Source organism: Lepisma saccharinum, chromosome 5, assembly GCF_977018435.1.
Source record: "Lepisma saccharinum chromosome 5, izLepSacc3.1, whole genome shotgun sequence".
Taxonomy (NCBI): Eukaryota; Metazoa; Arthropoda; class Insecta; order Zygentoma; family Lepismatidae; genus Lepisma; species Lepisma saccharinum.
The window spans coordinates 16482954-16510903 of NC_139233.1; the positions used below are offsets into that span (position 1 = coordinate 16482954).

At 39.0% G+C, this 27950-nt stretch overlaps 1 protein-coding gene across 1 annotated transcript in view; it reads right to left on the bottom strand.

The window, feature by feature from the left end:
* Window positions 1-27950, bottom strand: part of bma (SCY1-like protein bma) — a 554791-nt gene that overhangs the window by 186944 nt on the left and 339897 nt on the right. Inside the window, exon 4 of the mRNA XM_083123076.1 lies at window positions 11951-12046. Coding sequence (XP_082979202.1) covers window positions 11951-12046 — 96 coding nt within the window. The remainder of the gene's footprint in view (window positions 1-11950; window positions 12047-27950) is intronic.

The window sequence follows — 27950 nt, forward strand, 5'->3', positions numbered from 1 at the left end:
ATACGATGATTTCACACCAAAGCGACACGGATCCTTCGGTCCAAGGCAACTTTCATACCGAAGCGACACATGTTGCTTGGAAACGAGCCAATCAAGAGCAACATTTCACATCGTAGCGGCATGACGGGAAGCACAGGCCAGCGTTCGGTTGGTGAAATTCTCAAGCGACAAGTGTCAGGTGCACCTTGTCGCTTTGGTGCGCAATCTCCCTAAAGCAAGACACTCATTGCATCGCGCATGCGCGAACAACAAACCACTGCAACATGTTGGAAGCTATTGAGGAAATGGCCCAGTTTGAGCGACGCCCAAGAGACAAAGCGACGTGTGTGGTTCATCGTGTCGCCTAGATCTGTTGCTGTAATGTGCGGTTTGTCGTGTCGCCTATCTGTTGTTCGCACAATTAGCAGCGAACGCTTGCCAATAGAGTGAAGGCACCATGTTGCTTGTCACTTAGTTGGGAACTCCCCCTGTAGCGCGTCGCTTCGGTCTGAGCACCCATCCTTTAAGGAGCTTTCCGACCGAAGTAACAAGTAGCACGCGAATACGCCATATGAACGTGTCGTTTGCTGTTTGAACCCTCATGTGCAATGGCTCCTATTTTACAATCTGGAAGTGTGTGTCACTAGTGTGACAGTGTGAACATCCCGTGTCGCTTGTCCCATTGGTTTGAAAGTTTCCTTACACTCATGTCGATAGCACTAAGAAAGTTTTGTGGGGTTCCCCTTGTCGTTTCATGCAATCATCATTATCATCATCGCCGCGATTAGTTTAAAGCGAAAGAAAAGATACAATAAATATCAAAAATACAAATGCTTCAGTAAGTGTGTATATCTTTAAAATAAATGATGATGATGATAATAATAATGAACCTAATTCATACAAAAAAATTTAGTTGCCAAGAGCATTCCACGCGTAATTTTTCTCCCGTATCATTAACGAAAGTATGAGGATAACAGGACGTGGTCGACTGTCTAGAATGTTCGTTAATATCTTCGCGACCACTGTACCAAATATCATAGCAATTATCACATTCATAGAAATGCTTCATGTAAAAGAATCAGACGTTGCAGCGAAAACTCCATTTAGTTCCATTATAAGCAGACGAATACCAAGCACCGGGTTCAACACCAGCGCCTCTAGCGGATCATTTTCGATTCGAACCAGCCAGAGAGCGCAGAACCGTGCCGTTTTCCACACTACGTTATTCAAGGCGCTGTAACTGTACTATTTGGAGAACTATAGCGTGTGAAACTGCAGTAGAACTGGGAGTACAGTAATTTGCTTGATTGATTTTACGAGACTTCGCTTTCTTGCCACTTTTAGCTAATCGCGAAGATGAGGATGAGTGATGATGTGATGAAAATGATAAAGGAATACTCAAAGAACTCAAATGCCCAGACGTGGATTCGAACCAGTGTTGCCACATGAAGGGAAATTTCCCATTTGCAAGGAAATTCGGACCGAAATTTTAGCCAAAAGGGAAAGGGAATTTCGATGACAAATACCACAATTACAGGGAAATTTTAAGGTCATCGGACTAGATTATTACAGTTTATGTTAATTTTTAATTTCATATCCACATTTTTATGTTATTTATTTATTTTGCTATCCCTACTTGTTTCTGCTTCTTTAAGTTAATTGTACGTTGCTTTTATGCAGCTTTGGATAAATAGTAACGATGAGGATTAACGAATAAATGGAGTCCTGACCAGGATTCAAAGCTGGGACATCTGGTCAGGAAGTGAGGAAACCGAAATATGATTTTTGAAAAAATATTTTTTATTTAAACGAATAACAAATTCAACGGAATATTTAACTACGTACTACTACTGCTTCCACTACCACTACTAATAATGCTGCTATTATCACTACCAATACTAATTATTATTATTATACCGGGTGTCCATAAAATCCCTTTACAACTTCAAAAATTCACTACAAATGCAAATGATGAAATATTTGAGTGAAATGTTTTTAATTGTACTCCTTTACTATTAAAGTTTGTACTAATAGTCAATTTGTGTATTTCCGGTAACATTGTGAAGAAAGAGAGGTCCTCGAAAGAAAAATGGCTACTCTGCAAGAAAAGGCACAATGTGTGGCGTGGTTCATTTACACAAAATGTGACACTCAGGCTTAGGAAACAACCACCAGTACGTCCATCAATTCGTGAATGGCACAGGAAATTCATGGAGACCGGTACAATTTTTGATAAAGCAAGAAGTGGAAGAAAACGAGTATCAGAGGAAGATATCGAACATGTAAGACAAGCCTTTGTTAATTCTCCAAAGAAATCCATATGCACTGCTGCCAGACAGTTACAGCTACCACGATCAACAGTGCACAAGGTCATACACCACAACCTGCGATTGTATGCGTATAAAGTGCAAATGTTGCATGCCATTGAGCCCAATGATAAACCGAAACGCAAAACGTTTGCAGTGGACATGTTTTATCGAATATCGGAGGATGCAATGTTCTTCAACACAGTGTATTTTACTGATGAGACAACATTTCATGTTTCCGGTAAACTGAACACGTACAATGCAAGAATCTGGGGTTCAGAAAACCCCCATGCGACAATGGACCTCAAACGAGGCAGTCCAAAGGTGAATGTGTGGTGTGGACGGATGTTCAATCGAATCATTGGTCCATTTTTCTTTGCTGAGCAAGCAATTACTGCAAATGTTTACCTTGATCTTTTGACTGAATATGTGCCACCACAACTGGCTGACCTTCAACCAACCGTCCTTTACCAACAGGATGGTGCACCACCACATTGGGAATTAAATGTCCGTGACTTCCTGGACCAAACATTTCCCGGTAGTGTGGATTGGACGGGATGGCTCTATTCCCTGGCCACCTCGTTCACCAGACATAATGCCTCTAGAATTCGGAACAAAAGTACGGAACATTACTGACCTGAAACAAAGGATCACCAATGCCATAGCCACCATTGATGAGGCTCTGCTAGAGCGGACCTGGTGCGAAATCGATTTTCGCCTTGACGTCCTTCGTGCAAACAATGGTGCCCATATTGAGGTTTATTATGTTATGAAAAAAAACTTCAACGTATACTGCTACTATGTGACAAATTTATTTTAATTATCTCTTCATATGTGTTAGGAATAAAAGCATCAAGTTGTAAAGAGACTTTATGGACACCCTGTATAATTTGCTTAGGTGAAGGGAAAAATTGGTCCAAAAAGGGAAATTTTGCCCCTTGGAAAGGGAAATTGTGCCCTCATATTGTGGCAACACTGATTTGAACCCAGGGCCCCTGGCGTCGTGGCGCGGTGTGTAACATTTCTACAGAGGGTGGTCGGCTAAAGTAATTTTGAAAAACACAGGAACAGGTTAAAGGGGAGAGTAGTACAATCATCTTTGGTACGAACTAAAATTTACCTATATATTTCAGAACACACCTGGATCTATGGGGCGTGGCCTGTGTTAATTTACATACTGGCATTCTCCTTGGCGGGGTGGTTAGCAGAGAGCGCTGCAAAACGTCAATCATCAATTTCACCGTTTCATCACACATCCTCATCTTTGCGTTCAGCCAGAAGTGGCAGAAATCCAAAGTAAAGCAAACCAAATCAATCAATAAACCAACGAATTCATATACTGTTATCCCATTTCAATCTTTTATGTTGAGAGAGAGAGAGAGAGAGAGAGAGAGAGAGAGAGAGAGAGAGAGGCTCTCGTCTGGTGTATTTTTCAAACTAGGGCCTCTGAATCCTACTGATTCATTATTCTGGGCGCAATAACAAAATGCTCAACTCCCTGAATATATTATTAATTTATTATTATTTTATTATTAAATATACATATATAGGGCTGAGCCGATATCACTTTGAACTGATACCAATACCGCTGTCGATACTCTTACCGATTCCTATCGATACCGATGCTGGTAAATTGTAATAATTACAAGTTACTAAAAACATAGATTAATATTTGTGTGTAAGTATTCCAATTTAATTACAGTAAAACCTCGTTAATCCGGACTAATGGGGTGGATAAGTTGACCGGTTTAACGAAAGTTCGGATTAACTGAAATAACCTAAAAGAACAGTAGGAAGTGCATTAAAACTCCATTTATAGCAACAAAACACGATTATTATGGTGGATTTAAAAGGCGTAGGCCTAAATACACTATACAGTACAGTAAAATTTAATGCAATATGACAATGCAGTACGTACACACGGGATACCCATATTATGATAATGTGTCCGGCGATTGTTGACTTCTAGCCACATTTAAAACCATGCATTCCGCTTCCTCTTTTTTTTTTTTTTTTTTTTGCCTGTCCGGATTAAGCTAAGTCCGGCTTATCGGGGTCCGGATTAACGAGGTTTTACTGTATATGCATCAATTTACCAAGATTCTTGCTTTAAAATATTAGAGAATTACATCAGAATATAAAAATACATGTTATGTTATCACAAAATTATTTTTTTCCTTCAGACAAAACTGGTTGCAAAATACGTCAAATTTTGCATAATTTTCAGGATAATTCGACTCCTCGAAAGTGTTGCGCGGTATTTTTTTGGGAAAAAAGACCAAAATGCTGGAAAATTATCGGCAGGTACCGGTAAATAAATTCCAAACGATACTATCTATGTATTGATAGCGGCTCAGCTCTACTAATATACTCTCCGGGCCGGCGTCCGTGAATTAATAAAAAACTCAATATGCTGACCAAGGCAGAAATTTATTTTATTATAAAACCTAAACTAAACGTAACGTTTCAACCTTCTAGCAAGGTCTTCTTCAGACTCTGCACCAAGAACAAATGTAACAAGGTACAAAAACAGGACGATATATATACACACAACCTTGTCCAACCACATTATAGATGGAAGAAAATATGTTTAACGTTCTAGGTGAAAGTACAGTCGGCAAGGGAAAGCCACCTGCTAGAATGTTCTAGAACAACTTTCTAATAGTCTGGAGGGGAGTAATGTTTGTGTATATATATCGTCCTGTTTTTGTACCTTGTTACATTTGTACTTGGTGCAGAGTCTGAAGAAGACCTTGCTAGAAGGTTGAAACGTTACGTTTAGTTTATGTTTTATAATAAAATAAATTTCTGCCTTGGTCAGCATATTGAGTTTTTCATATCATGGAAACAAGGCTTAATGGTGTTAGAATTAATAAACTCTTAACGAAAGAACCTACTTACTACACGTACTGCAGTTGATGTCCATTCTATTCTTCATTTTCCAAATTTTGAATTTCAGCATACACTCTTAACGAATTTAATGTTGAAAGAGCGCCAGAATTGTAGAGTAAGCCTCACTTCGTGGAGGAAACTTTGAGCAGTTCTGACGTCACGCAGTGAAGGGGGCCTAAGCTTGAGAAAGAGTGCGTGGGCCGCGGAGGAATCCTACAGCATTTACGGCTGCGAGATGTTGAAGGCAACTTAATCCGCAATCAAACAAGTTGGCGATGGAATGCGCTTCGAGGTTGCCGCAACCATGGCGACTCGCCTCAAAGCTGCAGCGAGCGGACCTACATTCCTTCCTCCATTTCCTCAGTCGCGAAATAATTTGTGGAAGTTACTGGGCTCGTTTCAGGGTCTCTAAATTTGTAAGTATGTATTAATACTACAAGAAAAGTAGGTGCAAGTGTGGATGTGTTCGTGGTAACAGGTTGCAAATTTAATTCTAGGATCTGATATTTGACAAGTTTCCCTATTCCCATGTTCTTAGGAAATGACAATATGACACACTATTCTTCAATATTCCGTATAGGATAGCTTAATAGTACAAATTAGAAACTATACATGGCAGACTTTTATATATAGATAAAGAATATAAAGAGATCAATTTTCACTGATACAGGAATTTTAATAGTTACTATTTTATATTTACAACCACAGCTAAACAATGTTTTCCCATGACATTCGTCAGCCAACGAGCATTTTGCATGCATTTCCTGTCGGTGTTGCTAATCCCATTGCCCCTCCGGCAACGCAACAATGCTAAAATTATCCCGGTTTCGTCTATAGTGTTTCTGTAATTGTGAATGGTATCTGGATATCATGTAATTGACGTCCACCTGTTTCCTCAGATATCCCTTTCACGTATTCTTTCTACGGGGAACCCCATTTCCAATGGGGAGTCCCTTCCGCATTAGGTCCCACAGATCTCCCATGGTGCGTTTCTGGTAGAGCGCATAAGTTTCCTTTATGATTTCTTTGGAACCGCCTTTCTAACTGCCATAGTACTCGTCCTACAGAGGTGTGAACTGTACTCTCCCACACTTTCGGTCGTGTCTAGCTCCGACACTGAGCATCTCTCGAAAAAGTGGAAATAGGAATTTTCGTCTGGGTTTGACGCGATGCATCTCTGGTTTCATTTATGACCATCACTTATGATACACCCTGTATATATATATATATATATATATATATATATATATATATATATATATATATAATGGTGAAACTTCAAGGAAAGAAGAAAGACTTAGTGTTAATTCAAGTGTATATGCCACATAGTGGGTTGTCAGAAGAAGAAGTGGAGGAAAACTATGAGAAGATAGAGGAATTGATGGAAAAAGAGAGAAAGGGATCGTGCATTATCGTAATGGGTGATTGGAATGCTGTAGTAGGAGAAAGGCAGGATGGAAGTACAGTAGGAAGATATGGATTAGGCGAGAGAAATGAGAGAGGGGAAAGCCTGGTAAATTTCTGTAAAAGAAACTCCCTAATTGTTGGAAACACACTGTTCCAGCAACATAAGAGAAGGAGGTACACCTGGATATGTCCAAGAGATTGTAAAAGATACCAGATAGATTACATACTGGTACAAGAAAGATTTCGAAATTGTTTGAAAAATGCGAAGACATTGCCAGGAGCTGACATTAATTCAGACCACATCTTGCTAAGAGGAGAAATCAATCTTACATTGAAGAAGATAACCCAAAACCAGGTGAGCAAGAAACCCCACTTAGAGAAGCTAAGGGAAGAAGACGAAAGACAAAAATTTGCAGAACATTTCCAAGGAAACTATAATAAGTTTAAAGCTAGTTGTAACAATAAGGATGAGATGTGGGATGGAATAAAAAGCTGCTTACAGAAGGCAGTGGATGAAACAATAGGCTACAGGGAAAGGAAAAGTGCAAAGAAACCATGGATTACTGAAAGTATGCTGGAAAAAATGGAGGAACGGAGAAAATGGAAGAATGTAAATACAGAAGAGGGAAGACATAATTACAAGATACTGAATAACCAGCTAAGAAGAGAAACTGACAGGGCAAAAGAACAATGGATGAAACATAAATGTGAAGAAATTGAAGAACTGGAAAAAAGAGGAAGGTATGACTTGATGTATCGTGAAGTAAACTGCTTGGGCTTCCAAAAGAAGAAATGGAAAACAATGTGGATGATAGAAGACGAGGAAGGATGTGAAATCACAGACAAAAAAGGAATATCGAATGTGTGGGGAAAGTACGTTGAAGAGCTCCAGAAAGAGAATCGCCCAGACAGTCTGAATGTAGAAAATGAAGACGACGTGCCTGACGATGAGAAAGGATACTATATCCTGAATGAAGAATTTGAGCAAGCACTCAAAGAAATGAGGAATGGGAAAGCAACGGGCACTGATGAAATTCCTGTTGAACTTATCAAATGCCTGGGAGATGGAAAAAGAGAAATACTGCACTTATGCAATGAAATCTATGAGAAAGGGGATTGGCCACAAGATTTCACGGAGACTGTTTTGGTACCTCTGCAGAAGAAAAGCAATGCCAGAAAATGTTCTGAGTACAGGACAATCAGCTTGATATCTCACTCGGCAAAAATTCTTCTAAGAATTCTGAACAGACGCCTATACTCGAAGGTCAGTGGCGAGTTAGAGGAAGAACAGTTTGGTTTCAGGAAAGGAAGAGGTACAAGGGATGCAATTGGTTTACTGAGGACCATTGGGGAAAGATATTTAGAGAAAGGAAAGGAGGTGTTTGTAGTATTTGTAGACCTGGAGAAAGCCTTTGATAGAGTGAATTGGGTTAAACTTTTAGAAATTCTGAAGAAAATTGGTGTAGATTGGAAAGAGAGAAGACTTCTAAGCAAATTATACATGAATCAACGAGTTAAAGTGAGAACAGGAGACGAAATGACAGAAGGCTGTGAAATTGGAAGAGGAGTACGACAAGGATGCTGCCTATCGCCTACTTTGTTTAATATCTATTTAGAAGATATAGTGAAAACTTGTTTCCAGGGTACAGGAGGTGTCAAATTGGGAGGAAGAAGAATAAACTGCATAAGATTTGCTGATGACATGGCATTATTCGCTGAGGATGAAATAACCATAAATAGTATGTTAGAAGAGTTAAACAGCAGCTGTGAGCAGTATGGAATGAAGATTAATGTAAATAAGACAAAGGCAATGGTTATAGGACGGAAACCAAGGAATATTAATGTGAGAGCAAACAGTGAAAGAATCCAGCAAGTGGATAGCTTCAAGTACCTTGGATGCACTATAAGCAGTGACATGAGCTGCAACCAAGAAGTGAAAATGAGAATCGCAATAGCAAAAGAAGCTTTCAATAGAAGAAAAAATGTTTTTTGTGGACCCATGGACATAGGTCTAAGGAAGAGATTAGTGAAATGTTTTGTGTGGAGTGTAGCACTATATGGTGCAGAAACCTGGACATTGAGAAGAAATGAAGAGAAACGACTCGAAGCTTTTGAAATGTGGACATGGCGAAAAATGGAGCGTGTAAAATGGTCGGACAAGGTAAGAAACGAAGCCGTACTGAAAAGAGTTGGTGAAAAAAGATCAATACTGGAGACCATCAAGAAGAGGAAAAGAAACTGGTTAGGACACTGTCTAAGAAGGAACTGCCTGCTAAGAGATGCCTTGGAGGGAATGGTTGAAGAAAGAAAAGTCCGTGGAAGAAAGAGATATCAGCTTATGGATGATATTAAATTAACTGGGTCGTATGCTATTACGAAGCGTAAGGCAGAGAACAGGGAAAGCTGGAGATTGCAGTGAAAATCCTGCCAATTAGGCAGAAAACAATGAATGAATGAATATATATATATATATATATTGTTGAACTGTTTGGTTATCCCTAGTGCTACTTTAACTAGGAAATTATTGAAAAATTTACAGTATAAATGACTAACTAATTAGTCATATACATGCATGGAAGAAACATCACATAGTATTTCAAATGCTAAACAGTATCGAAGAATAGTAAAGTAAATATTGCATATATTAACGTGCATAGTTCGATGTTGGGGTAAAAACAAAATCTAGTCTCACTAAAGATAAAGCAACGCTGTGAAGTAGAAGAGATCAAAATGGCCATGGGAAGAAATCGCAAACAGACCGCTTTCGTCTTTGAGATGGCAGAAGAACACTAACGAGCACATCTTTCAGTCCGTTTCAAAAGGACGAAGCCCGTGGGGCGAAACCTAACGTTATATATATTTTTTTGCCCGCAAGCGCCTTTGAAGAGGAACGAAGAGGCCTTTCAATGCTCGAAGGCAGACACGGACACAAGTCCTACAGAAGGGAACCGCGAGGAGAAACATTTCCTTATTAGAATCCTTGCGGACTGAAAGGAGGTGTACTCGCTGGTATATATTTTCTTTGTCAATGAAATCATGCCCTGTTTTCTTAGCAAGCATGGGAAGAAAAAACTTAAAATAAGTAGGTCTTCATATGAAAAGAATATGTTAAGTATTACTGATTACGGTAGCGACGTTTGACTTTTTGATATTTTCAGTTTGTATGCTCAATAATGAAGCTCAGCGACCAAAATGACGCGTAGAATGTTTGTGTCATGTCTTAAACACTTTGTGATTCTGTCTCTGATATAAATAATGAACGAATTCCATCAAGCCACGTTTCCCCAATGGGTTCCGGGTAGTGTTGCCCACGAGACGAGACTTTGGCCTGTCTCGTCTCGTGGAAATGCTGTGAAATGCTGTCTCGTCTCGAAAATATTCGTTTGTCAAAGGGACACATGATCAATCTCGTCTCGCTCGAATTTTTAAAATCCTGTCCCGTCTCGTCCCGTGGGCAACACTAGTTCCGGGTTCGAATTAGAGGCCGGAAAATCTGAGTTACGCTAGAATTTGAACTACGGGTCGCTTGAGTACAAGGAAACGGTGAATGCGACTGATTCGTTTCAATCCGTAGGATTATTCTTTACTTTTATTTTACCTTTCTCTAAGCGTCATTTCACCTAAGTTCATTCACTTGTTTACACCAGCTGTCCAGTCCTCTCAGGTATTTGAATTATGCACAGTCGAGTGTTAAGCAGACTTCCACTTCCTGATATATTGAGGCTGCAAGGTTTACAACAGGTGAACAAGGAGTAAGCAGTTTGCAATAATAGGAAGGTTAAAATTGACTGATCAGCGTATAGGAAGTCTGCAGAGAGAGGTGTTGAGAGGGACAGACAGACTGGCAAGGGACTCACTTTTGGTTTTGATTAGAGAAAGGCAACAACACTTTGGAACGGAGGGAAGGAGTTAGGTGAGAGTTAGAGAGAGCTCAATTTAGTTTTACTTTACGTGATCAATTTCATTAGCATTCTTCTAAATGTAGACAGGTAATTATCCTAAACATAACATGCATGATTTAGGTTCAAAGGTTCACAAAATCGAACGAGTGACTATTTTCCATTTCTAGTTGTATAGTTAGGTACTCTATTTCAGTTGTACCTTTCGCAGCCAAGCATCCAACGTGTCATGAGGACAAGTGGTCTCATCATTAACGAGGATGAATGGTGAATAGCTACATTTTCCATTAATCTATTGGGAGTGGTTGGTTCGATCCCATCATTCTGTAGAATGATACGTGGTGGAGATGCGGGGCAACCACTCCTAATAGATTAATGGAAAATGTAGCTATTCACCATTCATCCTCATTAATGATGTAACCACTTGTCCTCATGACAAGTTTTACGGATTTACGAGTGATTTATTTATCAATTTCACATAACAGTTTAAAAGTAAGTTACTTATAATACCCGTAAACTGGCAAACTAATCTTTATCATGTTTCCATAAGAACCACTATCAGGTATATTTCAAGTTAATTTACATAATTTATAATTGACGTATGTAATTTTATTTTATTCTACTTCATTCTCCCAGCCTTAGTTGACGTGCCGATGAAGGTAAAGTTTAATATATCGCAAGCTTTCAATTCGGAAATTTTCCTTACATTTACAGTAGAAACCCAAGCGTAGTTGATACTTTTTAGAAAATATTTCCCGCTTGTGTAGAATTTGCGAGGTCCTGGTTTCCATACGCGGGGCAGCTATCTGCACTGACTTTTCCTCAATCCCACCTGCCTAACACAAGCAAATTACCTTACAACTTCCAGGACAACTTTTTCATCCTCCTCAGCTGCACGTTTCAAGCCTGGGGCAATAGGGCATTGATTCCCCCTAACACTCACACTCACTGCATTTGTCATTGATTTGCCTGGAATCCTGACGTGAACCCTTTTCGGTTTCAGCACATCGAAAACTTTAAGAATAAACAAAAGTAATTAGGACGCCATTTCCAGATCTGTGTAATTAATCGAACACTTAGTTTGCTAGTGCCGATGGCAATATGTACACGCTGTTCTTCTTGCATTATTATGATCCGAAACTTATGCTAAGAGACCTTTGTTACAATGTTGCACAAACATATAGGTATTCTATTTTCAGCAAATAGGTGGTGTCAAGGAGGAAAAACCATGAACATGCAGCGGTCAGTCTCATGGGGTAGTTCGTGAGTAACAGTACTGGCTGAATCGCTGACCTCATTGCTTTGTTTTGGCGTGAAGAGCTCAAAGTTAAGCAGCATTGATTGGGATTTGTTTTCGTCATACATTCGTTCACCCAAGTATACACATGGGTGGTGTTTAAACGGAACATGATATAACAATTAGCTTTAGAATTGTATTTTCTTCTAACTGTATCTACCTGTACTTACCGATGAAGTCGAGGTCGGGCTGTGCCATTTTCGGCAACCTGGATGTCCAAGGCTGGCACGCGACAGGCTCCAATCCGTCTATGTCGTTCACCCGTTCTGAAACAAGTGGAAGAGACTGTCTCATTGTAATTATATTTATTGAACACATATTTATAATACTTCTAAACTTGTCTAAATAAAACATGGTTACCTGATTGATATTATATGTACTATTCTTATGTCCGAATTAAAGCGAAGGCTATTTTGAGATCACACAATCCAAGATGTATTGGGCCATTGGGGTATGTAAATTTGTGTATGTAGGCTATGTTACCAGTAGGAAAACTAAAGTATTGCTTTGCGGTTCAAAGTACCTTAGAACAATGGTTCTAACCTAGATCATTAGATATTATGATAACATAAAAACAAGTAAAGTGCTCCCCTGTGCTTTGCACCACGTCATGCAGATGTATGGCCCCACACTTTCTTGATCACGCCGGAACCTTCCACAGATAGTGTTGTGATAACATTTACATTTAATTTAGAAACAGGGTATTTGCATTCTAAGAAAACCCAAACTCTTACACAAAAAGAGCTATCGAACTCGTAACATCGAAAAATTGACCAAATTTCTATTTGACAAGTTTAAATTTAACGTCCATCTAACCGAACTACAAATTTCTTGTGAACATTTTAATACATGTAAAATATGAGCACTACGCCTTGAGAACTGAAATGGAAAACAGCGTGCTGTTGTCTCGGCTCGGTGAGGTTGGTCAGTTGCAGAATGGTGTCTTTCTTTAATCCACATGGCTGTATACTTTTCGGAATGGAAATCTTTGATGACTGAAACCAGGGTTGGCAACATTTGTGTGTTTTTTAAAAGAAACAAAACAAACATTTTTTTGTTTTAAATATTTTTAAACAGTGTTTTAAACAAGAACAAAAAAAAACATGTTTTAAACATGTAAAACGTATAAAACACAATGCCAATTTTTTCCTAAGAATAATGATTAAGGATGGATTGTGTTCATATTATAAAGTAAACGCTTGACTAACTTCGTAAAATACACATTTATGTTAGTCTGAATAACTCGCATGTAAGCTGTTCGAGAAGTTTCAACTAAACCACAGTTGCCAGGTCCCAATGAGTCAGCGTGGTAGCTACTGTTTCTTTCTTTTTTTAATACGACATTTTATCGTGAATGCAGCTAAATATTGACATTAACCTCAATGTGCACATTTTGTAGTGTGTTAAGTGAGGAACAAAACGGTTTCATCCATGTAGTGTTCAATTTAAAAACTATTTTAAACACCTGTCAGGAAAACATAGCCAGGTGTTTTAAACGTAACCCACGGGTATTCAACACTATGTTGTTTCTTTGTTAATTCAATATACATTTTCAGCCACTGAATAGATTCCTATGCGCAATAAACAGAATTACGCGCATTGAATGAAAAGGCATAGTTACAAAACACGCAAATAACCACAAACTATCAAACATCAAGTATCAAAATGTGTTTTAAAGAAGTCTGAGAAAAACATGTTTAAAACACTTTGTTTTAAACGTTTTAAACATTTGTAAAAAAACAAAGCCATGTGTTTTAAACGTTTAAAACAAGTTGTTTAAAACACTTTTGTTTTAAACATGTCAACCCTGACTGAAACATTATTATCACGAACTTTTTTTCCAATTTTGTTTGTTACAAGTTAAGAAATAGTATTATATGCTTTCAATTCTATTTTATTTGAGGGGAATCAAAACTTCCCTGGCAGGGATATAAGTGATTTTCTCTTGCCGGGGATAAAATCTTGTGTGTGTGTGGGGGGGGGGGGAGAATCCCTGGCATTCCCTCCGTTAATTCATACACTCATTGTAATATATGAAGAATAAATGATTCGTACCTATTACGAAAGTTATAGATATAAAAACGGGATACTTACACATAAATTGAAATGTTAAACTAAACAGAGAAGGGACGAGAACAGTTGCCGAACATCGCTTGTTTACTGATTCAAACAAGTATTATCGGATTACCATTCAGGTTAAGTCAGCGTTTATTTCGAGTGCATATATTGCTCTGGTTTTTCCTGGTTTTCCGCTTTTTCGTAAAGCTTTTGACAGAAAAAAACGACATCAAAGGCAACAACATTCCCATTTCATTAAGGTTTTTCCATTAAGTACTTTCCTGTGCAGAATATAGTATCCACAAATAGGCTATATACAAACAGATTGCTCATCTGGATACATAACAGCTTTACTGCTACATAAAAACATTAAGTGAACTCAAATTTTTGTGTTGTGTGTTGCGTACCACAATTGGCTTGAAAATTTTCATAAAATTCTCATTATTCTCACAGAGGATAATTGGGATTGGACGTACAGCTTAAAGTGGGATCCGAAGCACTTTTACAACTGGGAATCGAATTCGGGACTTAGCCTGTAATATTCGGTTGTAGCCACTTATTGGCGATAAGTCTCTGCGATAGATAGCGAAATTTTCTGCGCGTGATTTGCAGAGACAAAATGACAAATTGTTGGATAAATTTACAGATTTTCTTCTAGACATTAGGTATAAACTTTCATTATAAGAGAATTCGTTCCCGAAACTATATAGCTGATTTCTTTATCTATTGATCTATAGACAGCCCGCGTAAGGAAAAGTAACTGTATTAACTTAATTTCTTTACTAGTTACTTGAAAGGGAAACGGAGTTGTATTTACTCACTTTCAAACTTGTTACCAGCTTCCCCGATGGAGTAGTTGTTACGTCGTCGCCGTGCAATCAAGAGGTCCCGGGTTCGATACCTGGTGGAGGAATATGGTGGTTCAGATCCTACTTTACACTGTAGGTACATGTGTACACAGGGGGGAAGGGGATAATGGAGCTACAGCCCCTCCGGAATTATTTTTTTTAGAAAATCAAGAATTTGAAATGAAGGCAGTGAACAACTTGGGAAGAACGAAAGTGGTAAATTTCAAACCCTTTTAAAATGGCCCCCAATTTCAACTTTTGTCTTTCAATAACTTTAAAAATGAAGGCTAAAAATGGTAATTACAAAATGCTTCTGTATTTCAGCTCCCCTTTCAAAAGAAATCATGGGTACACCAGTGACTGTAGGTTCAGTCCCGATTAGTCTTTCTGCTCATAATGTGGAGTTAAAATAAAAATCCCAAACCCAAACGTGTTACCGTCATTCGAGAAATAACTGTTACTTGCAACTGCGTTGAACACTTGCTTTCCGAGCAGCCCTTGCTCTAAAGAAGGGCTTCTCTTTCACCGTTCTGAAAGGGAGGAAAACGAGATAACCAAAATCGTGTCAGGCGAGACCTCACGGGGAGGCAGCAACAACGTGACAATGCGTCCCCCAGCCTGGAAACGTCTTGTTTCTTCAGGAAACACCGATGAGAAAATCAGCCGACCTTTATTCTCTGAACGGCGAGTAATCTCATTACATTCCGGCGGAGCGCGGTCTTTGTGTGTGAGAACTCGCCTCGTGTAGGAAGGTAATCGAAAGCACTCCGGCGTTGTTCAAACTCGATAAGTTGTCCGTGCGCGACTCAAAGTGGTGTTCTCCCCACCTCCCCCCAAAACCTGTTTCCAGTCCTCTAGGAGGAGAGCCTGTTTTCAACTTAATTTTGATCAGAGCGAGTCTTCACGTAGGGATCACGGATTGAAAAACAAGGAAATTGATATCTGCATCGATTGTAGCGTGGGTACGAGTACGTGCCTACTTACACGCACGATCTATCTGGTTCTACAGCACTTTGTAATCCGTGTCGACCTCACCAATAGTACTCCATTATTTACAATATTTTTTTCAATGTCTAATCTTTATCCTCAACATTATCATCCATTGCATACGTCCGGCAGAAATCAAAGGTTTTCGCGACAAGCTCCGCGAATCACTGATCAACGCTCAGAAGCACGATACGAGGGGAAGTCAGTGGGGTAACTGAAAATACAGTGAGTAGTTTCTAAGGGTGTCATTAGGTGGCAGCACAATCCAGCTTGATGCTATTCAGTTAGCAATCGCTACATAGCAGACGCACACTGGCAAGCGAGTGATGATAGCATAGATGATAGCAACTACAATAGGGTGCTCTCATGGTTTAGCGTACAGCATAATCGTTAGAATTTCCGAAAACTGTGCGCACGGTGGCGGCAAACGTTTCGCGGATAATGAATATGTTGATTGATTGAATTGGTGTTCTAAGTCCACTTTATGCACAGTAAGGCTAATCGGGACTGGACCTACAATTTAAAGAGGAATCCGAACCACTATGTGCCTCCGTCGGGTATCGAACCCGGGACCCCTTGATTACAAGGCGACAACGCTACCACTGCGCCTTCGGGGAGGCCTCAATGAATATGTTGAAAGTGAGGTGCGACTGTGACTGGGACGGCAGCCCAAAGACTTTTATGCAGCAGGTTGGGTGGGGGGGGGGGGCTGACAAAGCGATGAGATAATTGTAAAAATATTGGTGGAGATTATGTTATAAAATAAAAACGGTTTTCATTTCAGTATCTTACTTAGTATTTTTTTTTAATAGACGTTTGTGACCTACTTACTGACTTACCCTCCTATGAATAATCAAAAATTCCTGTGACAGAAATAATTTTCATATCACTTTTAACTTTCTTCAACTCAATTACTTTTGGTTACAACCTTTCCGGTTTTATCAGTAGTATCTGATAAGCCGTTGACAAGCTGTCACAATGTACAGGATTGCCCACAAAAAAATGAGGCGATGTTGTCAGATGTAAAATGTTCTCAAGCCGTTCTCACTTCTGATGTGTTTGTTTGTTTGTGTGTGTGTGTGTGTGTGTGTGTGTGTGTGTGTGTGTGTGTGTGTGTGTGTGTGTGTGTGTGTGTGTGTGTGGACTTACACGTGTTTTTGCTGTGTTTTGCCTAACCTAACATATCTTGACTTGCTACATTTACTGGTCAAATTATATTTTTTTATTTAATCCTTAAGAGATTTACTATTTTATTTCTAATTTCTCTCTCTCTTCTTGTCTAAAGAAAAAAACATTTTTGCGCACAGACTTTAAAGCTATCAAAGTGGCAACGTTCGATCAAAATCTGTGCGCAAAACAGGTCAGTGAGATTTGTGCGCAATCCTTGATCTAAAGTGTGCGCAATTCGGTTGCGGCGTGACTTTTAAATTCTAATTTACTGTTCAAATTGTTTTTGTTAACTTGTGATTTTTTCTTGTTGTAATGTATTGTCTTTTAGTTTCTTTGTAATCTTTGATATTTCTGTACTTTTGGGGTTGCTCGTCCAGCAATAAAGTCAACGCAGAACAATTCAAATCCTGAGATTTTGTGTTGAACCATGTTTTGCGGTCTGTAGTTTATTTCTTGTCTTCTTCATGAATGAAAGCGTATCTACTATCATACAATTTTGTAGCTCCCATTCATCATTGAGCTTCTTTTCCTGTGCCGTCATCTCCAAGGTTACAATATTAATTATCAGAGATCAAGCTACAGCCAAGTAAATCATGAATCTTCATCATACCCAATCCTCGCCATCATCTGTCGTATAAGTCCCGTAGAAATCTTAGAATAGTGTGTTGAACCATGTTTTGTGGTATATGGTTTATTTCTTGGCCTTTTCTTGCAGAAACGTGGACCTACTTTGATATTTTGGTAGCACCCAGTCTCATTGAGCCTCTTTTCCTGTGACGTCAACTCCAAGGTCACAATTTTAATTCTCGTTGATCAGGGCACAACCGCATAAATCATCATATCTGGGAAATATTTCCACAGATTTCAGTTCTGTAAACTGATGAAGCTTCTCTATTAAAAGTGTAGGAAAGATATAATGTTAGATGTACCGTTTTCAATGGCGAGGTGGTTGGGAATTTTCCAACGTCGAAGGTCCATAAAATGATACTGCTGGAATACAACAAACGTCACCTTTGATTACTTTAAACTTTCTAATTGGCGAACAACTTGAATTTTGTTTCTTAAACAACACAGAGTAATTTCACTATGCACGTAGAGGGAGCTACGGGGATTTTCTTGGCCCAGTGTATAAAAAATGTTGTTAATGAAATAAATAACACCACTGTCTATTTAATGTGCAAATTTCAGGGTGCAAAATTACTTGAATTCTTCTTCCTAATAGCAAAGAGTAAAATAAGTGACGTACGGCTATTGCCAATATATCCCTGTAGTGAAGTTAGTAGGGGTTACCTTGGCCCAAAGTCTACAAGAATGTTATTGTTGATGCACAGATTTCCAGGTGGGGATTATGGATTGATTGGACCATATCTAGTACCATGTTACAAAAAATGCACACAAGTAGAGGCAGCCGAGGCCGTCACCTTCTAATCAAGGGGTACAGGGTTAGATTTCCGGGGGAGGCACATGGCACAGTGATTGATTGATTGAATGTTGGTTCTGTCTGTCACATTATACGGGGTCCAGCCCTTTATCGTAACTAAAATCGGCTAACATATCCTTACCTAATTAAAAGTTGAGGCTGTAAAAGGGCGATCAGCGCACAGAAGGACAACACAGCCCTACGGAAGATTATATTGACAGTAGGTTCAGACGCCAGAGCCTCGTTGACCTGCAACGAGGGTGTACTACGTTGAAGTCAGGTGGACTTTTTGGTGACTTCTTAAAAGATCACCCCTTGCAGCCCACATGGCAAAGTGGTTCGTAGATCAGTTTAATTAGTCGTTTTGTGCATAAAGTGGACTTTAAAAAAAATCAATTAAAGTTTAGGTACCTTTTCCGTATTTTATTTCCGTCAATTGTAATAGTAAAACAATAACAATAATAGTAGTAAATATAATTCTAACAGCCGGCCTCCGTGGCGAAGTGGTTAGCATACCGTGCTGAGACACCAGAGGTCCCGCGTTCGAATCCCGGCTTGGGTATATGTGTTCTTTCTGTATCCCTTCCTCAATTTCATCATACCATCACTCATCTCCCTGATTAGCCAAAAGTGGAAGAAATGCGACGTAATATATACCAAATCAATCAATCAATATAATACTACTATATTCTAAGTGCTGTGTTCAGAATATCATCAAATAAATAAACAACCTAAGCTTGGTTGCCTCTAAGTTATTCTCTTGGGATGTTCTACCACACACACACAAGAGTTTATAGTCTGAGAGAGCATTATACCCAAACTTGGCCACTTCAAAAGTCTATTTCCCTCTAGTGCATCAGAGAATTGAATTTTGCGGGAAGATTACATCGCAGCAAGGAGACGCACACACACACACACACAAGCAAGATCCTCCCTGCTGCATCCCGGGATGCTGCATTTGTATGGAGAAGTAACGCCGCTGGTTTCCCGATGAAACAGCTCCCGGGAGGTCAATGTAATAGCATCGCCCCAGAAAGCGCCTTTTGACACTTTCCGACGGAGAGAATAGCTCAGAGCTCTCGCATCCAGCATCCCACTCTTCTCCTCTCCAGCCTCATCGGGAAAGAAAAGGGTGATAGTGAGAGACAATGGGGAGTACGAGTTTCTCATATGCCATCACAGGTCTCCGTGGGAGACTTGTGGAGACCATTAACTTCCACTGCTTCTCCTAAATAATGCATCCTTAATGGTTTCATAAGGTCTACAGCACACACAGAGGAATAATTTATTAGAAATCCTTGCTAATATGACCTCGTTGTAGGGAACGATGTGAAAATACAGTTTATAAGCATGGATTAATGCTTCAGAAAACTTAATAAGTAGAAATGTCACACCGCCAATCAGACACAAAGTCATCAACGTTGAGTCGACGTAACAATGCTCTCAGTAATTCTTCTGACGTAGATAAATATTATTGGTAACAGAAATAAAGCAAACATAAACCTATTTCATTCATAATAGTGAAGATACATTAAAATTACATGGCTGTAAAGAGAATCCTTCTCTTTGAAATCGTATCAATCCATAGGATTGTATGTTTATTTTATTAAGTCTCTCTGAACGCTTCATGTTGACCAGGGCATTCACTTGTTTTTCTCAGCTGTCTCAAGCCTCTTAGGCATGTTTACAATGCGTTGTGTTGTGCCATGCAAACCTCCTGAGCTTTCAGGAAACAGGTAACACTTCTGGGTTTGGTGTCAGCGGTTTGCATGGTAGCAATTATAATAAACACGATTCGGCGATTCGGCATCGAGGAAGAGCTCGATGGCCAGGGAATATAGAGGTGAGACAAGCTGGGAAGTGGCTGGACTTTGGGAATTGAGTTGGTAGAGAGAGGAGGTCAGCAAGACAGGAGGTCGATAGTGGAAGCTCGCTTTGGTCAACACTTAGAGAGAAGCTCACAGAGGACTTCGCTATTTTCGATTCAGCTCAGAGACTTCAGTTAGACAGGTAATTATCCTACACCCAGCCATGATACAGGTTCAACGGTTCACAAAATCCAACGAGTTGCCATTGTCTTTTCAGTAGTTTAATTCCTTTGTGTTATTTGTACCTTTCGCATGCCAAGCAATAACTCGTCATGTCAATGACGAGTGGTCTCATCAAGAGGATGAATGATGAGTAGTTTACATCACCCCATCAGTAAACTGGTTCAGATCCCTTCATTCTATAGAATGACACGTGGATGGAGGTGCTTAGGGCTTTCATCCATTTTTGCGGAAATGCGATGAGAAAATAGCATGACACGTGGTGGAGTGCTTGAGGCCTTTTCATTTTTCGGAAATGAAAAGAATTGCAGTTAATGTTAACCAGTTTAAATTTAACCCCCTAGCTAAATTTTGACACGTGGTGGATTTGCTAGGGCTTCTCATGCATTTTTTCGGAAATGCGATGAGAAAAGAGTTTGTAACCAGTTTAGAATTATTCCCCACCCCAAATTTTGACACGTAGTGGAGTGCTAGTTCATTTACCCACCCCAAAATTTTGCTCTTGTTTAGTTTTTTTTTTTTAGTATGTCCTTGCCAAAATTAATTTTGAAAATACATAGGGCTTAAAGTTTTTTGCATTAATGGGGGGGAGAAGAATTTATATATGCCATGATAGATGTTTAGTCTAACATGAGGATGAATTTGATTAAATTTATCGACCTCGAGTCTGGGTCGATAATCAGCGAAATGTAAGAATGCGGAGGAACTGCGCCGTAGCTCCGTCGCGGTTACCCGCGTCGGACTGGCGCTTTGGTATCAGGAGCGTCCGGCATTCCGCGTGGCGGAAGGTTCGATGTCGGATTTTAGGGAGGCCCATTTCATCAAAAATGTGGCCGGCCCAGGGACGTCCGTGGACGATTCCCTATCAATCTGCTCCTGGTAGCTCTGTGGTTCACTCACGAACCCGGTACCATGGCTACGACAAATTCCCACCTGGGAAATTTTTACCATCCAGAATTTTAAATAAGGAATAAGGAAAAGGCATTTAGATTTGAAGATTTCTTGCATTGACAGTGATTTTAGAATTTTTTTTTACATAATCTTGAATACGAAAATTATTACAACGTTGGTTATGAGGATGCAGTAAGCTACAGTGAACAGTAAACGATTTTATCTTTAACATTTTAATTAATTAATAACGTGGATTAAAAGTGGATTTTAAAGTTATTTATGAATGAGGAAAATAAATTAGTGCCACCGAGTCAGAGTCAATCGGCACTATGGTGCATTTTAACGAATTATGGCACAGAGTAAGCTTGTTTGAGTCAATATATTGTTATTATTATTATTATTCATTGAATTTTTTAAAAAAGTTTAATTTAAATTTGGTTTAAAACTGACCGTAACTTGTAAAGGATTTAGAATGCTTGAACTATGACTGCTAAGACTTTTGCAACGAGGATATTACATTTTATACATATATAGTTTTGGGAACGAATAAGGCCCCGAGGACCACTCATTTATATTCTTAATGACTGAAGTCTCCTAGCACCTCGTGAAGGGAGCTTAGATTAAGGAGATAGTCAAGTTTATACGAGATAGTCACTTGCCTTACGTTACCTTAACTTACGCATACATTGCCTGAAAATTTTTAATTCATGTTAATATGAAAAGAAACGAAACGTTAATTATATTCCTCGACACGCATGTACAATGTTCGTACCGTGATTTAGGATATAAACCGCCCGATTAATTAAAAGTTCTAGTTGAGAAGTAATAGATGTATAAATAGGCTGCAGTGACGAGAGATGTCCGTTCACAGGTAAGCAGTAGTGACGAGAATGAGTCCGTACACAGATATACATATACTTATATGCTTTAAGCAAAGTTAGGCACAGCCAACTTATTTTGAATAACTAGAAGAGAATTAGGAGAGCATCACACGGCGTGGACGTTTCTCACATATTAACGAGATTTTTTTTGTTCGTATATATTTATATTTTTTTCCTGTCCGAAACATTTTTTTGTTTGACAGTTGAATATTTATCCTTAGCACGTTGTAGCTTCGAACGTTGAAAACTTTAAAATGCAGATTGTTTTAAAAGTTTAAATATAAATATTGCAAGTTTGCTCCAAGTTACGGCATTTATTAAAGTGAAACAGGTCTAATATTTTAAATCCACTCGCGTGACATAATAATAATTTATAATAAAATAGCACTAATAATATTAACAATTAAAAGCAGACTTATTATTTAATAATGTGCTTTACGCACAAAAGTTTTTTTTGCAGTATGTAATAATACTAGCTCAGCGAATACATCACTAGAATTTTATAGTTACTCCTCAGAAGAAGGTATATGATTATATTAGCAAAGTTTATTTTAAGCGCCAGTTATGAGAATATTTATAGTATATGAATATGTAGACGTCGACGTCAAGATTTTATTGCGCTCCAGTTACAAGTATTTTCCTTCGGATATTGGATCTAGACCAAAATCCTGGAAATCCATTCTGCCATCGCAGAATGATTATGAGTAAACCACAACGGTTTTAGTTTAAAGCTTTGCCACAATAATATGCTAAGCATATTTTAGAATGAGTAGAGAGAATTAAAGATTCTTCAAGTTTTAGTGATGTTAGTATTTTAATGCATTTAAAGATCGCATAAATAATAATTATTATTTTATTTCAGGTAGTCAGGAGTAAATCAGTCTCAATTTTTTACGGTTCGATTGATTTCAAAGAATTTAAACGTAAAGTTAACACCTGAAAATAACATAAGATAAGTTTGCAGTAAAATTTAAAATAAGATAAGTTAAACAGTGCTAATAAATTTAGTGAATAAAGAAATATATATTAAATAAATAAAGTACGCAGATAACTTGAGCCTAGAGTCAGAAATAATTAAAAGTTGAGTTAAACTATCTACTAATTAGACTAGGCAAGCTTAAAGTACGTGTTAGCTTTGAAGAACTGTTTGTTTTGATTGCCTAAGCAACATGAAAATCATTGCGATTTTAGTTATTTTAAACGGATTACTTCCACACGTAAAAGCTTCTAATTTTAGTTATCTGTTGAACAAGTCCTTTGACTATCCTTATAATATAATTACAATTTTATTATTAACAATATTTATTATTAGTATTTTTATAATTTTCATAATCTATTATTTTCAATGTCACCGCAAGAAATCTATTATTTATGACCATGAGTGTACCAACGAATTACCGTTAAGCAAATTTAATGATTCACCGCCCATTGATCAGATTTACGACGATGTTGCACCGATTGTTGAAGTGGTACCATTGAAAACAATAAATCCGCCACTGCCGCCTCCACTGCCTCAGTCCATTATTATTCAACCTAGGGTACAAGAAGAAGTTCAGGATGTATCCAGAAATAGTTTAGTCACTAAAGACGACAGTATAGATTTGCCGAAGAATATTTTATCCATTAAAGATAGAGTTCAGAAATTTGCCGTAAGCAAGAGTAGTATAAAAGTATATACTACCAGGACCACTTACAAGTGTAGAAAGTATGAACCCCCCTCAAGCAGATTTGGCTATACTTAAAACAAGCTCAACATGCCTACATGAGCTTTTTGCTCTAGTGTGGAATCTTGTCTAATCCAAGATTTTTGTAAAAATGCCCTCGGGAATTTCTCAGAAAGTATGAACCCCCTCAGATTGATTTGTCTATACTTACAAAAGGCACTTCTGTGAGATTGTTGTCCATAATCCTGTCAAAAATATGCCCCTCTTGATATTTTTTTTTGGCCACACCTAAAACTACGCCAAACGTATTAACACCCACCCACACCCACCCACACCCACCCACATACACCCACACCCACCCACATACACCCACACCCACCCACACCCACCCACACCCACCCACATACACCCACACCCACCCACACCCACCCACACCCACCCACATACACCCACACCCACCCACACCCACCCACATACACCCACACCCACCCACATACACCCACACCCACCCACACACACCCACACCCACCCACACCCACCCACACCCACCCACATACACCCACACCCACCCACATACACCCACACCCACCCACACCCACCCACACCCACCCACACCCACCCACACCCACCCACACCCACCCACATACACCCACACCCACCCACACACACCCACACCCACCCACACCCACCCACACCCACCCACATACACCCACACCCACCCACACCCACCCACATACACCCACACCCACCCACATACACCCACACCCACCCACACCCACCCACACCCACCCACACCCACCCACACCCACCCACATACACCCACACCCACCCACATACACCCACACCCACCCACATACACCCACACCCACCCACATACACCCACACCCACCCACACCCACCCACACCCACCCACACCCACCCACACCCACCCACATACACCCACACCCACCCACATACACCCACACCCACCCACACCCACCCACACCCACCCACACCCACCCACATACACCCACACCCACCCACACCCACCCACACCCACCCACACCCACCCACACCCACCCACACCCACCCACATACACCCACACCCACCCACATACACCCACACCCACCCACATACACCCACACCCACCCACATACACCCACACCCACCCACACCCACACACATACACACGTACACACACATACACAGGACAGTGTTGAACCCAACTGCTATTTTTATCCAGCATAGAATTTTGAATTGAATCCCAAGAAATTGTATATAAATACCAAAGCCAAAAATATTAAGTGTACACACACATACACACGTACACACACATACACAGTACAGTGTTGAACCCAACTGCTATTTTTATCCAGCATAGAATTTTGAATTGAATCCCAAGAAATTGTATATAAATACCAAAGCCAAAAATATTAAGTGTACACACACATACACACGTACACACACATACACAGTACAGTGTTGAACCCAACTGCTATTTTTATCCAGCATAGAATTTTGAATTGAATCCCAAGAAATTGTATATAAATACCAAAGCCAAAAATATTAAGTGTACACACACATACACACGTACACACACATACACAGTACAGTGTTGAACCCAACTGCTATTTTTATCCAGCATAGAATTTTGAATTGAATCCCAAGAAATTGTATATAAATACCAAAGCCAAAAATATTAAGTGTACACACACATACACACGTACACACACATACACAGTACAGTGTTGAACCCAACTGCTATTTTTATCCAGCATAGAATTTTGAATTGAATCCCAAGAAATTGTATATAATAAACAACAACAAAAATGCCAAGTCAAAAATATTGTAATCAATGCAATAAGAATATATCCAGCCCCAATTGGGCCAAGCACCAAAAGATTTGTAACCCGGACAAATACAGAACTCCCACAAAAATTTGCCCCAAATGCAATAGAAAATACAGCATGCAATACTTCATATATATACATAAAGATACTTGCTCTGCACAGTCAGCAACATTGCCCTCACAACCATCTACATCTGCTCTGAAAAGAAAGCACGAAGCACCTCTTAATACCAGAGCAGCAAAGCAGCCACGCCATGCACCCATCCATAGCAGTTTTAATGCCCAACTTAGGGATTACCTGTTTGTATCAGAGCCAAGATGTGACATTAAGAATTTTTTGAACAGTATAAATTCTGATCTGCAGGCAATTCTTAATGCACAAAATGGATCTTATAAACTGTCCCTTAAATTGTTTGCACAATATAAGAAACCAAATGGCACAAAATTTACACAGCCCCACATAACAGAAACTGTACCGGTATATTCAAACGCAAATTCGGACACAATAATAAGCAGCTTGATAAATCAATTGAATATTAAACACTCTGAATTTGCAGCAAAAGAGTCAGGATGGAGCCTATGCGGTTCATCACACAAATTATATGTTAATATTTCTGAATTCAGCCCATTACAAGGTTCTACATATCTGCCATTACCTGCTAATATTAAAAACAAACAAGCCGTGGTTAATATAAAAAATACCGACCAGAAATGCTTTTTGTGGTGTATTTTAGCTGCTTTGTATCCAGTTTCAAGGCATCCTGAGAGAATAAATTATTACAAACAACACGAGCACGATTTTGACGATGCAATGGAGGGTTTGGAATATCCAATGTCTATTCAGAATATTGATAAATTTGAAAAAAGGGCCAAGCATATCAATGGCAAGCAATTATCTATTAATGTATTTACTTGTTCCACTGGCAATTGCTTGATAGATCCTCTCAGAATCAGTACACTTGATGATGAATCTGCAATTCCGATTGATCTGCTCTTAATTGAAAAAGATGGCACATATCATTACACTCTGATACACAGTCTTGAAGCTTTAGTGAGAACACAACTAGACAAAACTCATAGAATATTCAAGTTGTGCAGAAGATGTTTGACTGTATTTGATGGTAAAAAAATAATAAATGGGATTAGTGAAGTGAATGCAGAAATTGCCAAAAACAAGTTAATTGAGCATCTAAAATACTGTGGGAACCATAAACCTGTTCATATGGTGATGCCCAATCCAAGTGAAAAAGCAGAATTCAAAAAGTATGAAGCCTTGTTGGAACACCCAGCATATATTGTCTGTGATTTCGAATCGAACCTCAAACCTCTTGCATTCTGCAATCCAGATCCTGATGAATCTTCAATTACACCATACCAGCTACATAAACCTTCCAGTTTTTGTTATATAGTTATACGGGATGGTGTTGTTATTAAAGAATATTCATACAAGGGACCAAATGCCATCAAAGAATTTGCACATAGAATGGAAAATGAGTGTCGTGACATAGCATCTAACATCTTATTAATATCAAAGCCTATGTTGCCTTTAACAGAGGAACAGATTGAAGATTTCAACAATGCAGAAAAATGCCCGGTATGTGATTCTGAATTTTCAGATACAAATATCAAGGTACGTCACCATTCTCATACAGATGGTCGATATAAACAGGCCCTGTGTAATAGCTGTAATATTAAGATCAAGAGACCAAGATTTGTCCCCATATTTTGCCATGGAGCATCCAATTATGATTTCCATCATCTGATCAGGTACGAGGGGTTTGACAAGCAGAATTTAAACATTTTAGCTGAAAATGATGAAAAATATATATCTATTAGCAAGATAATTAAAGTTGATGGTGTTCCTATTCACATAAGATTTCTTGATTCTTACAGATTTTTATCTGCTAGCCTAGATACACTGGCCACTCTATTATCTGATGATCAATTCAAAATCACACGTGCATTGTTTCCAAATCAGGACCTGAAATTAATTAGGCGGAAGGGTGTATATCCATATGACTATGTTACAGATTTTTCTAAATTTGATGAGTGTTCCCTGCCACCACAAGAAGAGTTTTACAGCAGAATCAGAGGATCTGGAATCACTGATGAAGATTATCACCATGCCCAGTTGATGTGGAACAATTTAAATTGCCAGACATTTGGTGATTATCACATGGCATATTTAAAACTTGATGTCACCCTCTTAGCTGATATATTGCAAGCATTCAGAAAATCTTCCATGCAAAATTATGGACTGGACCCAGTGTATTTTTTCAGTGCCCCAGGCCTAGCATGGGCCGCAACGTTTTTGAACACCAAAATGCAATTGGATCTGATCCACGATCAAGATATGTATCAGTTTATGGAGAAA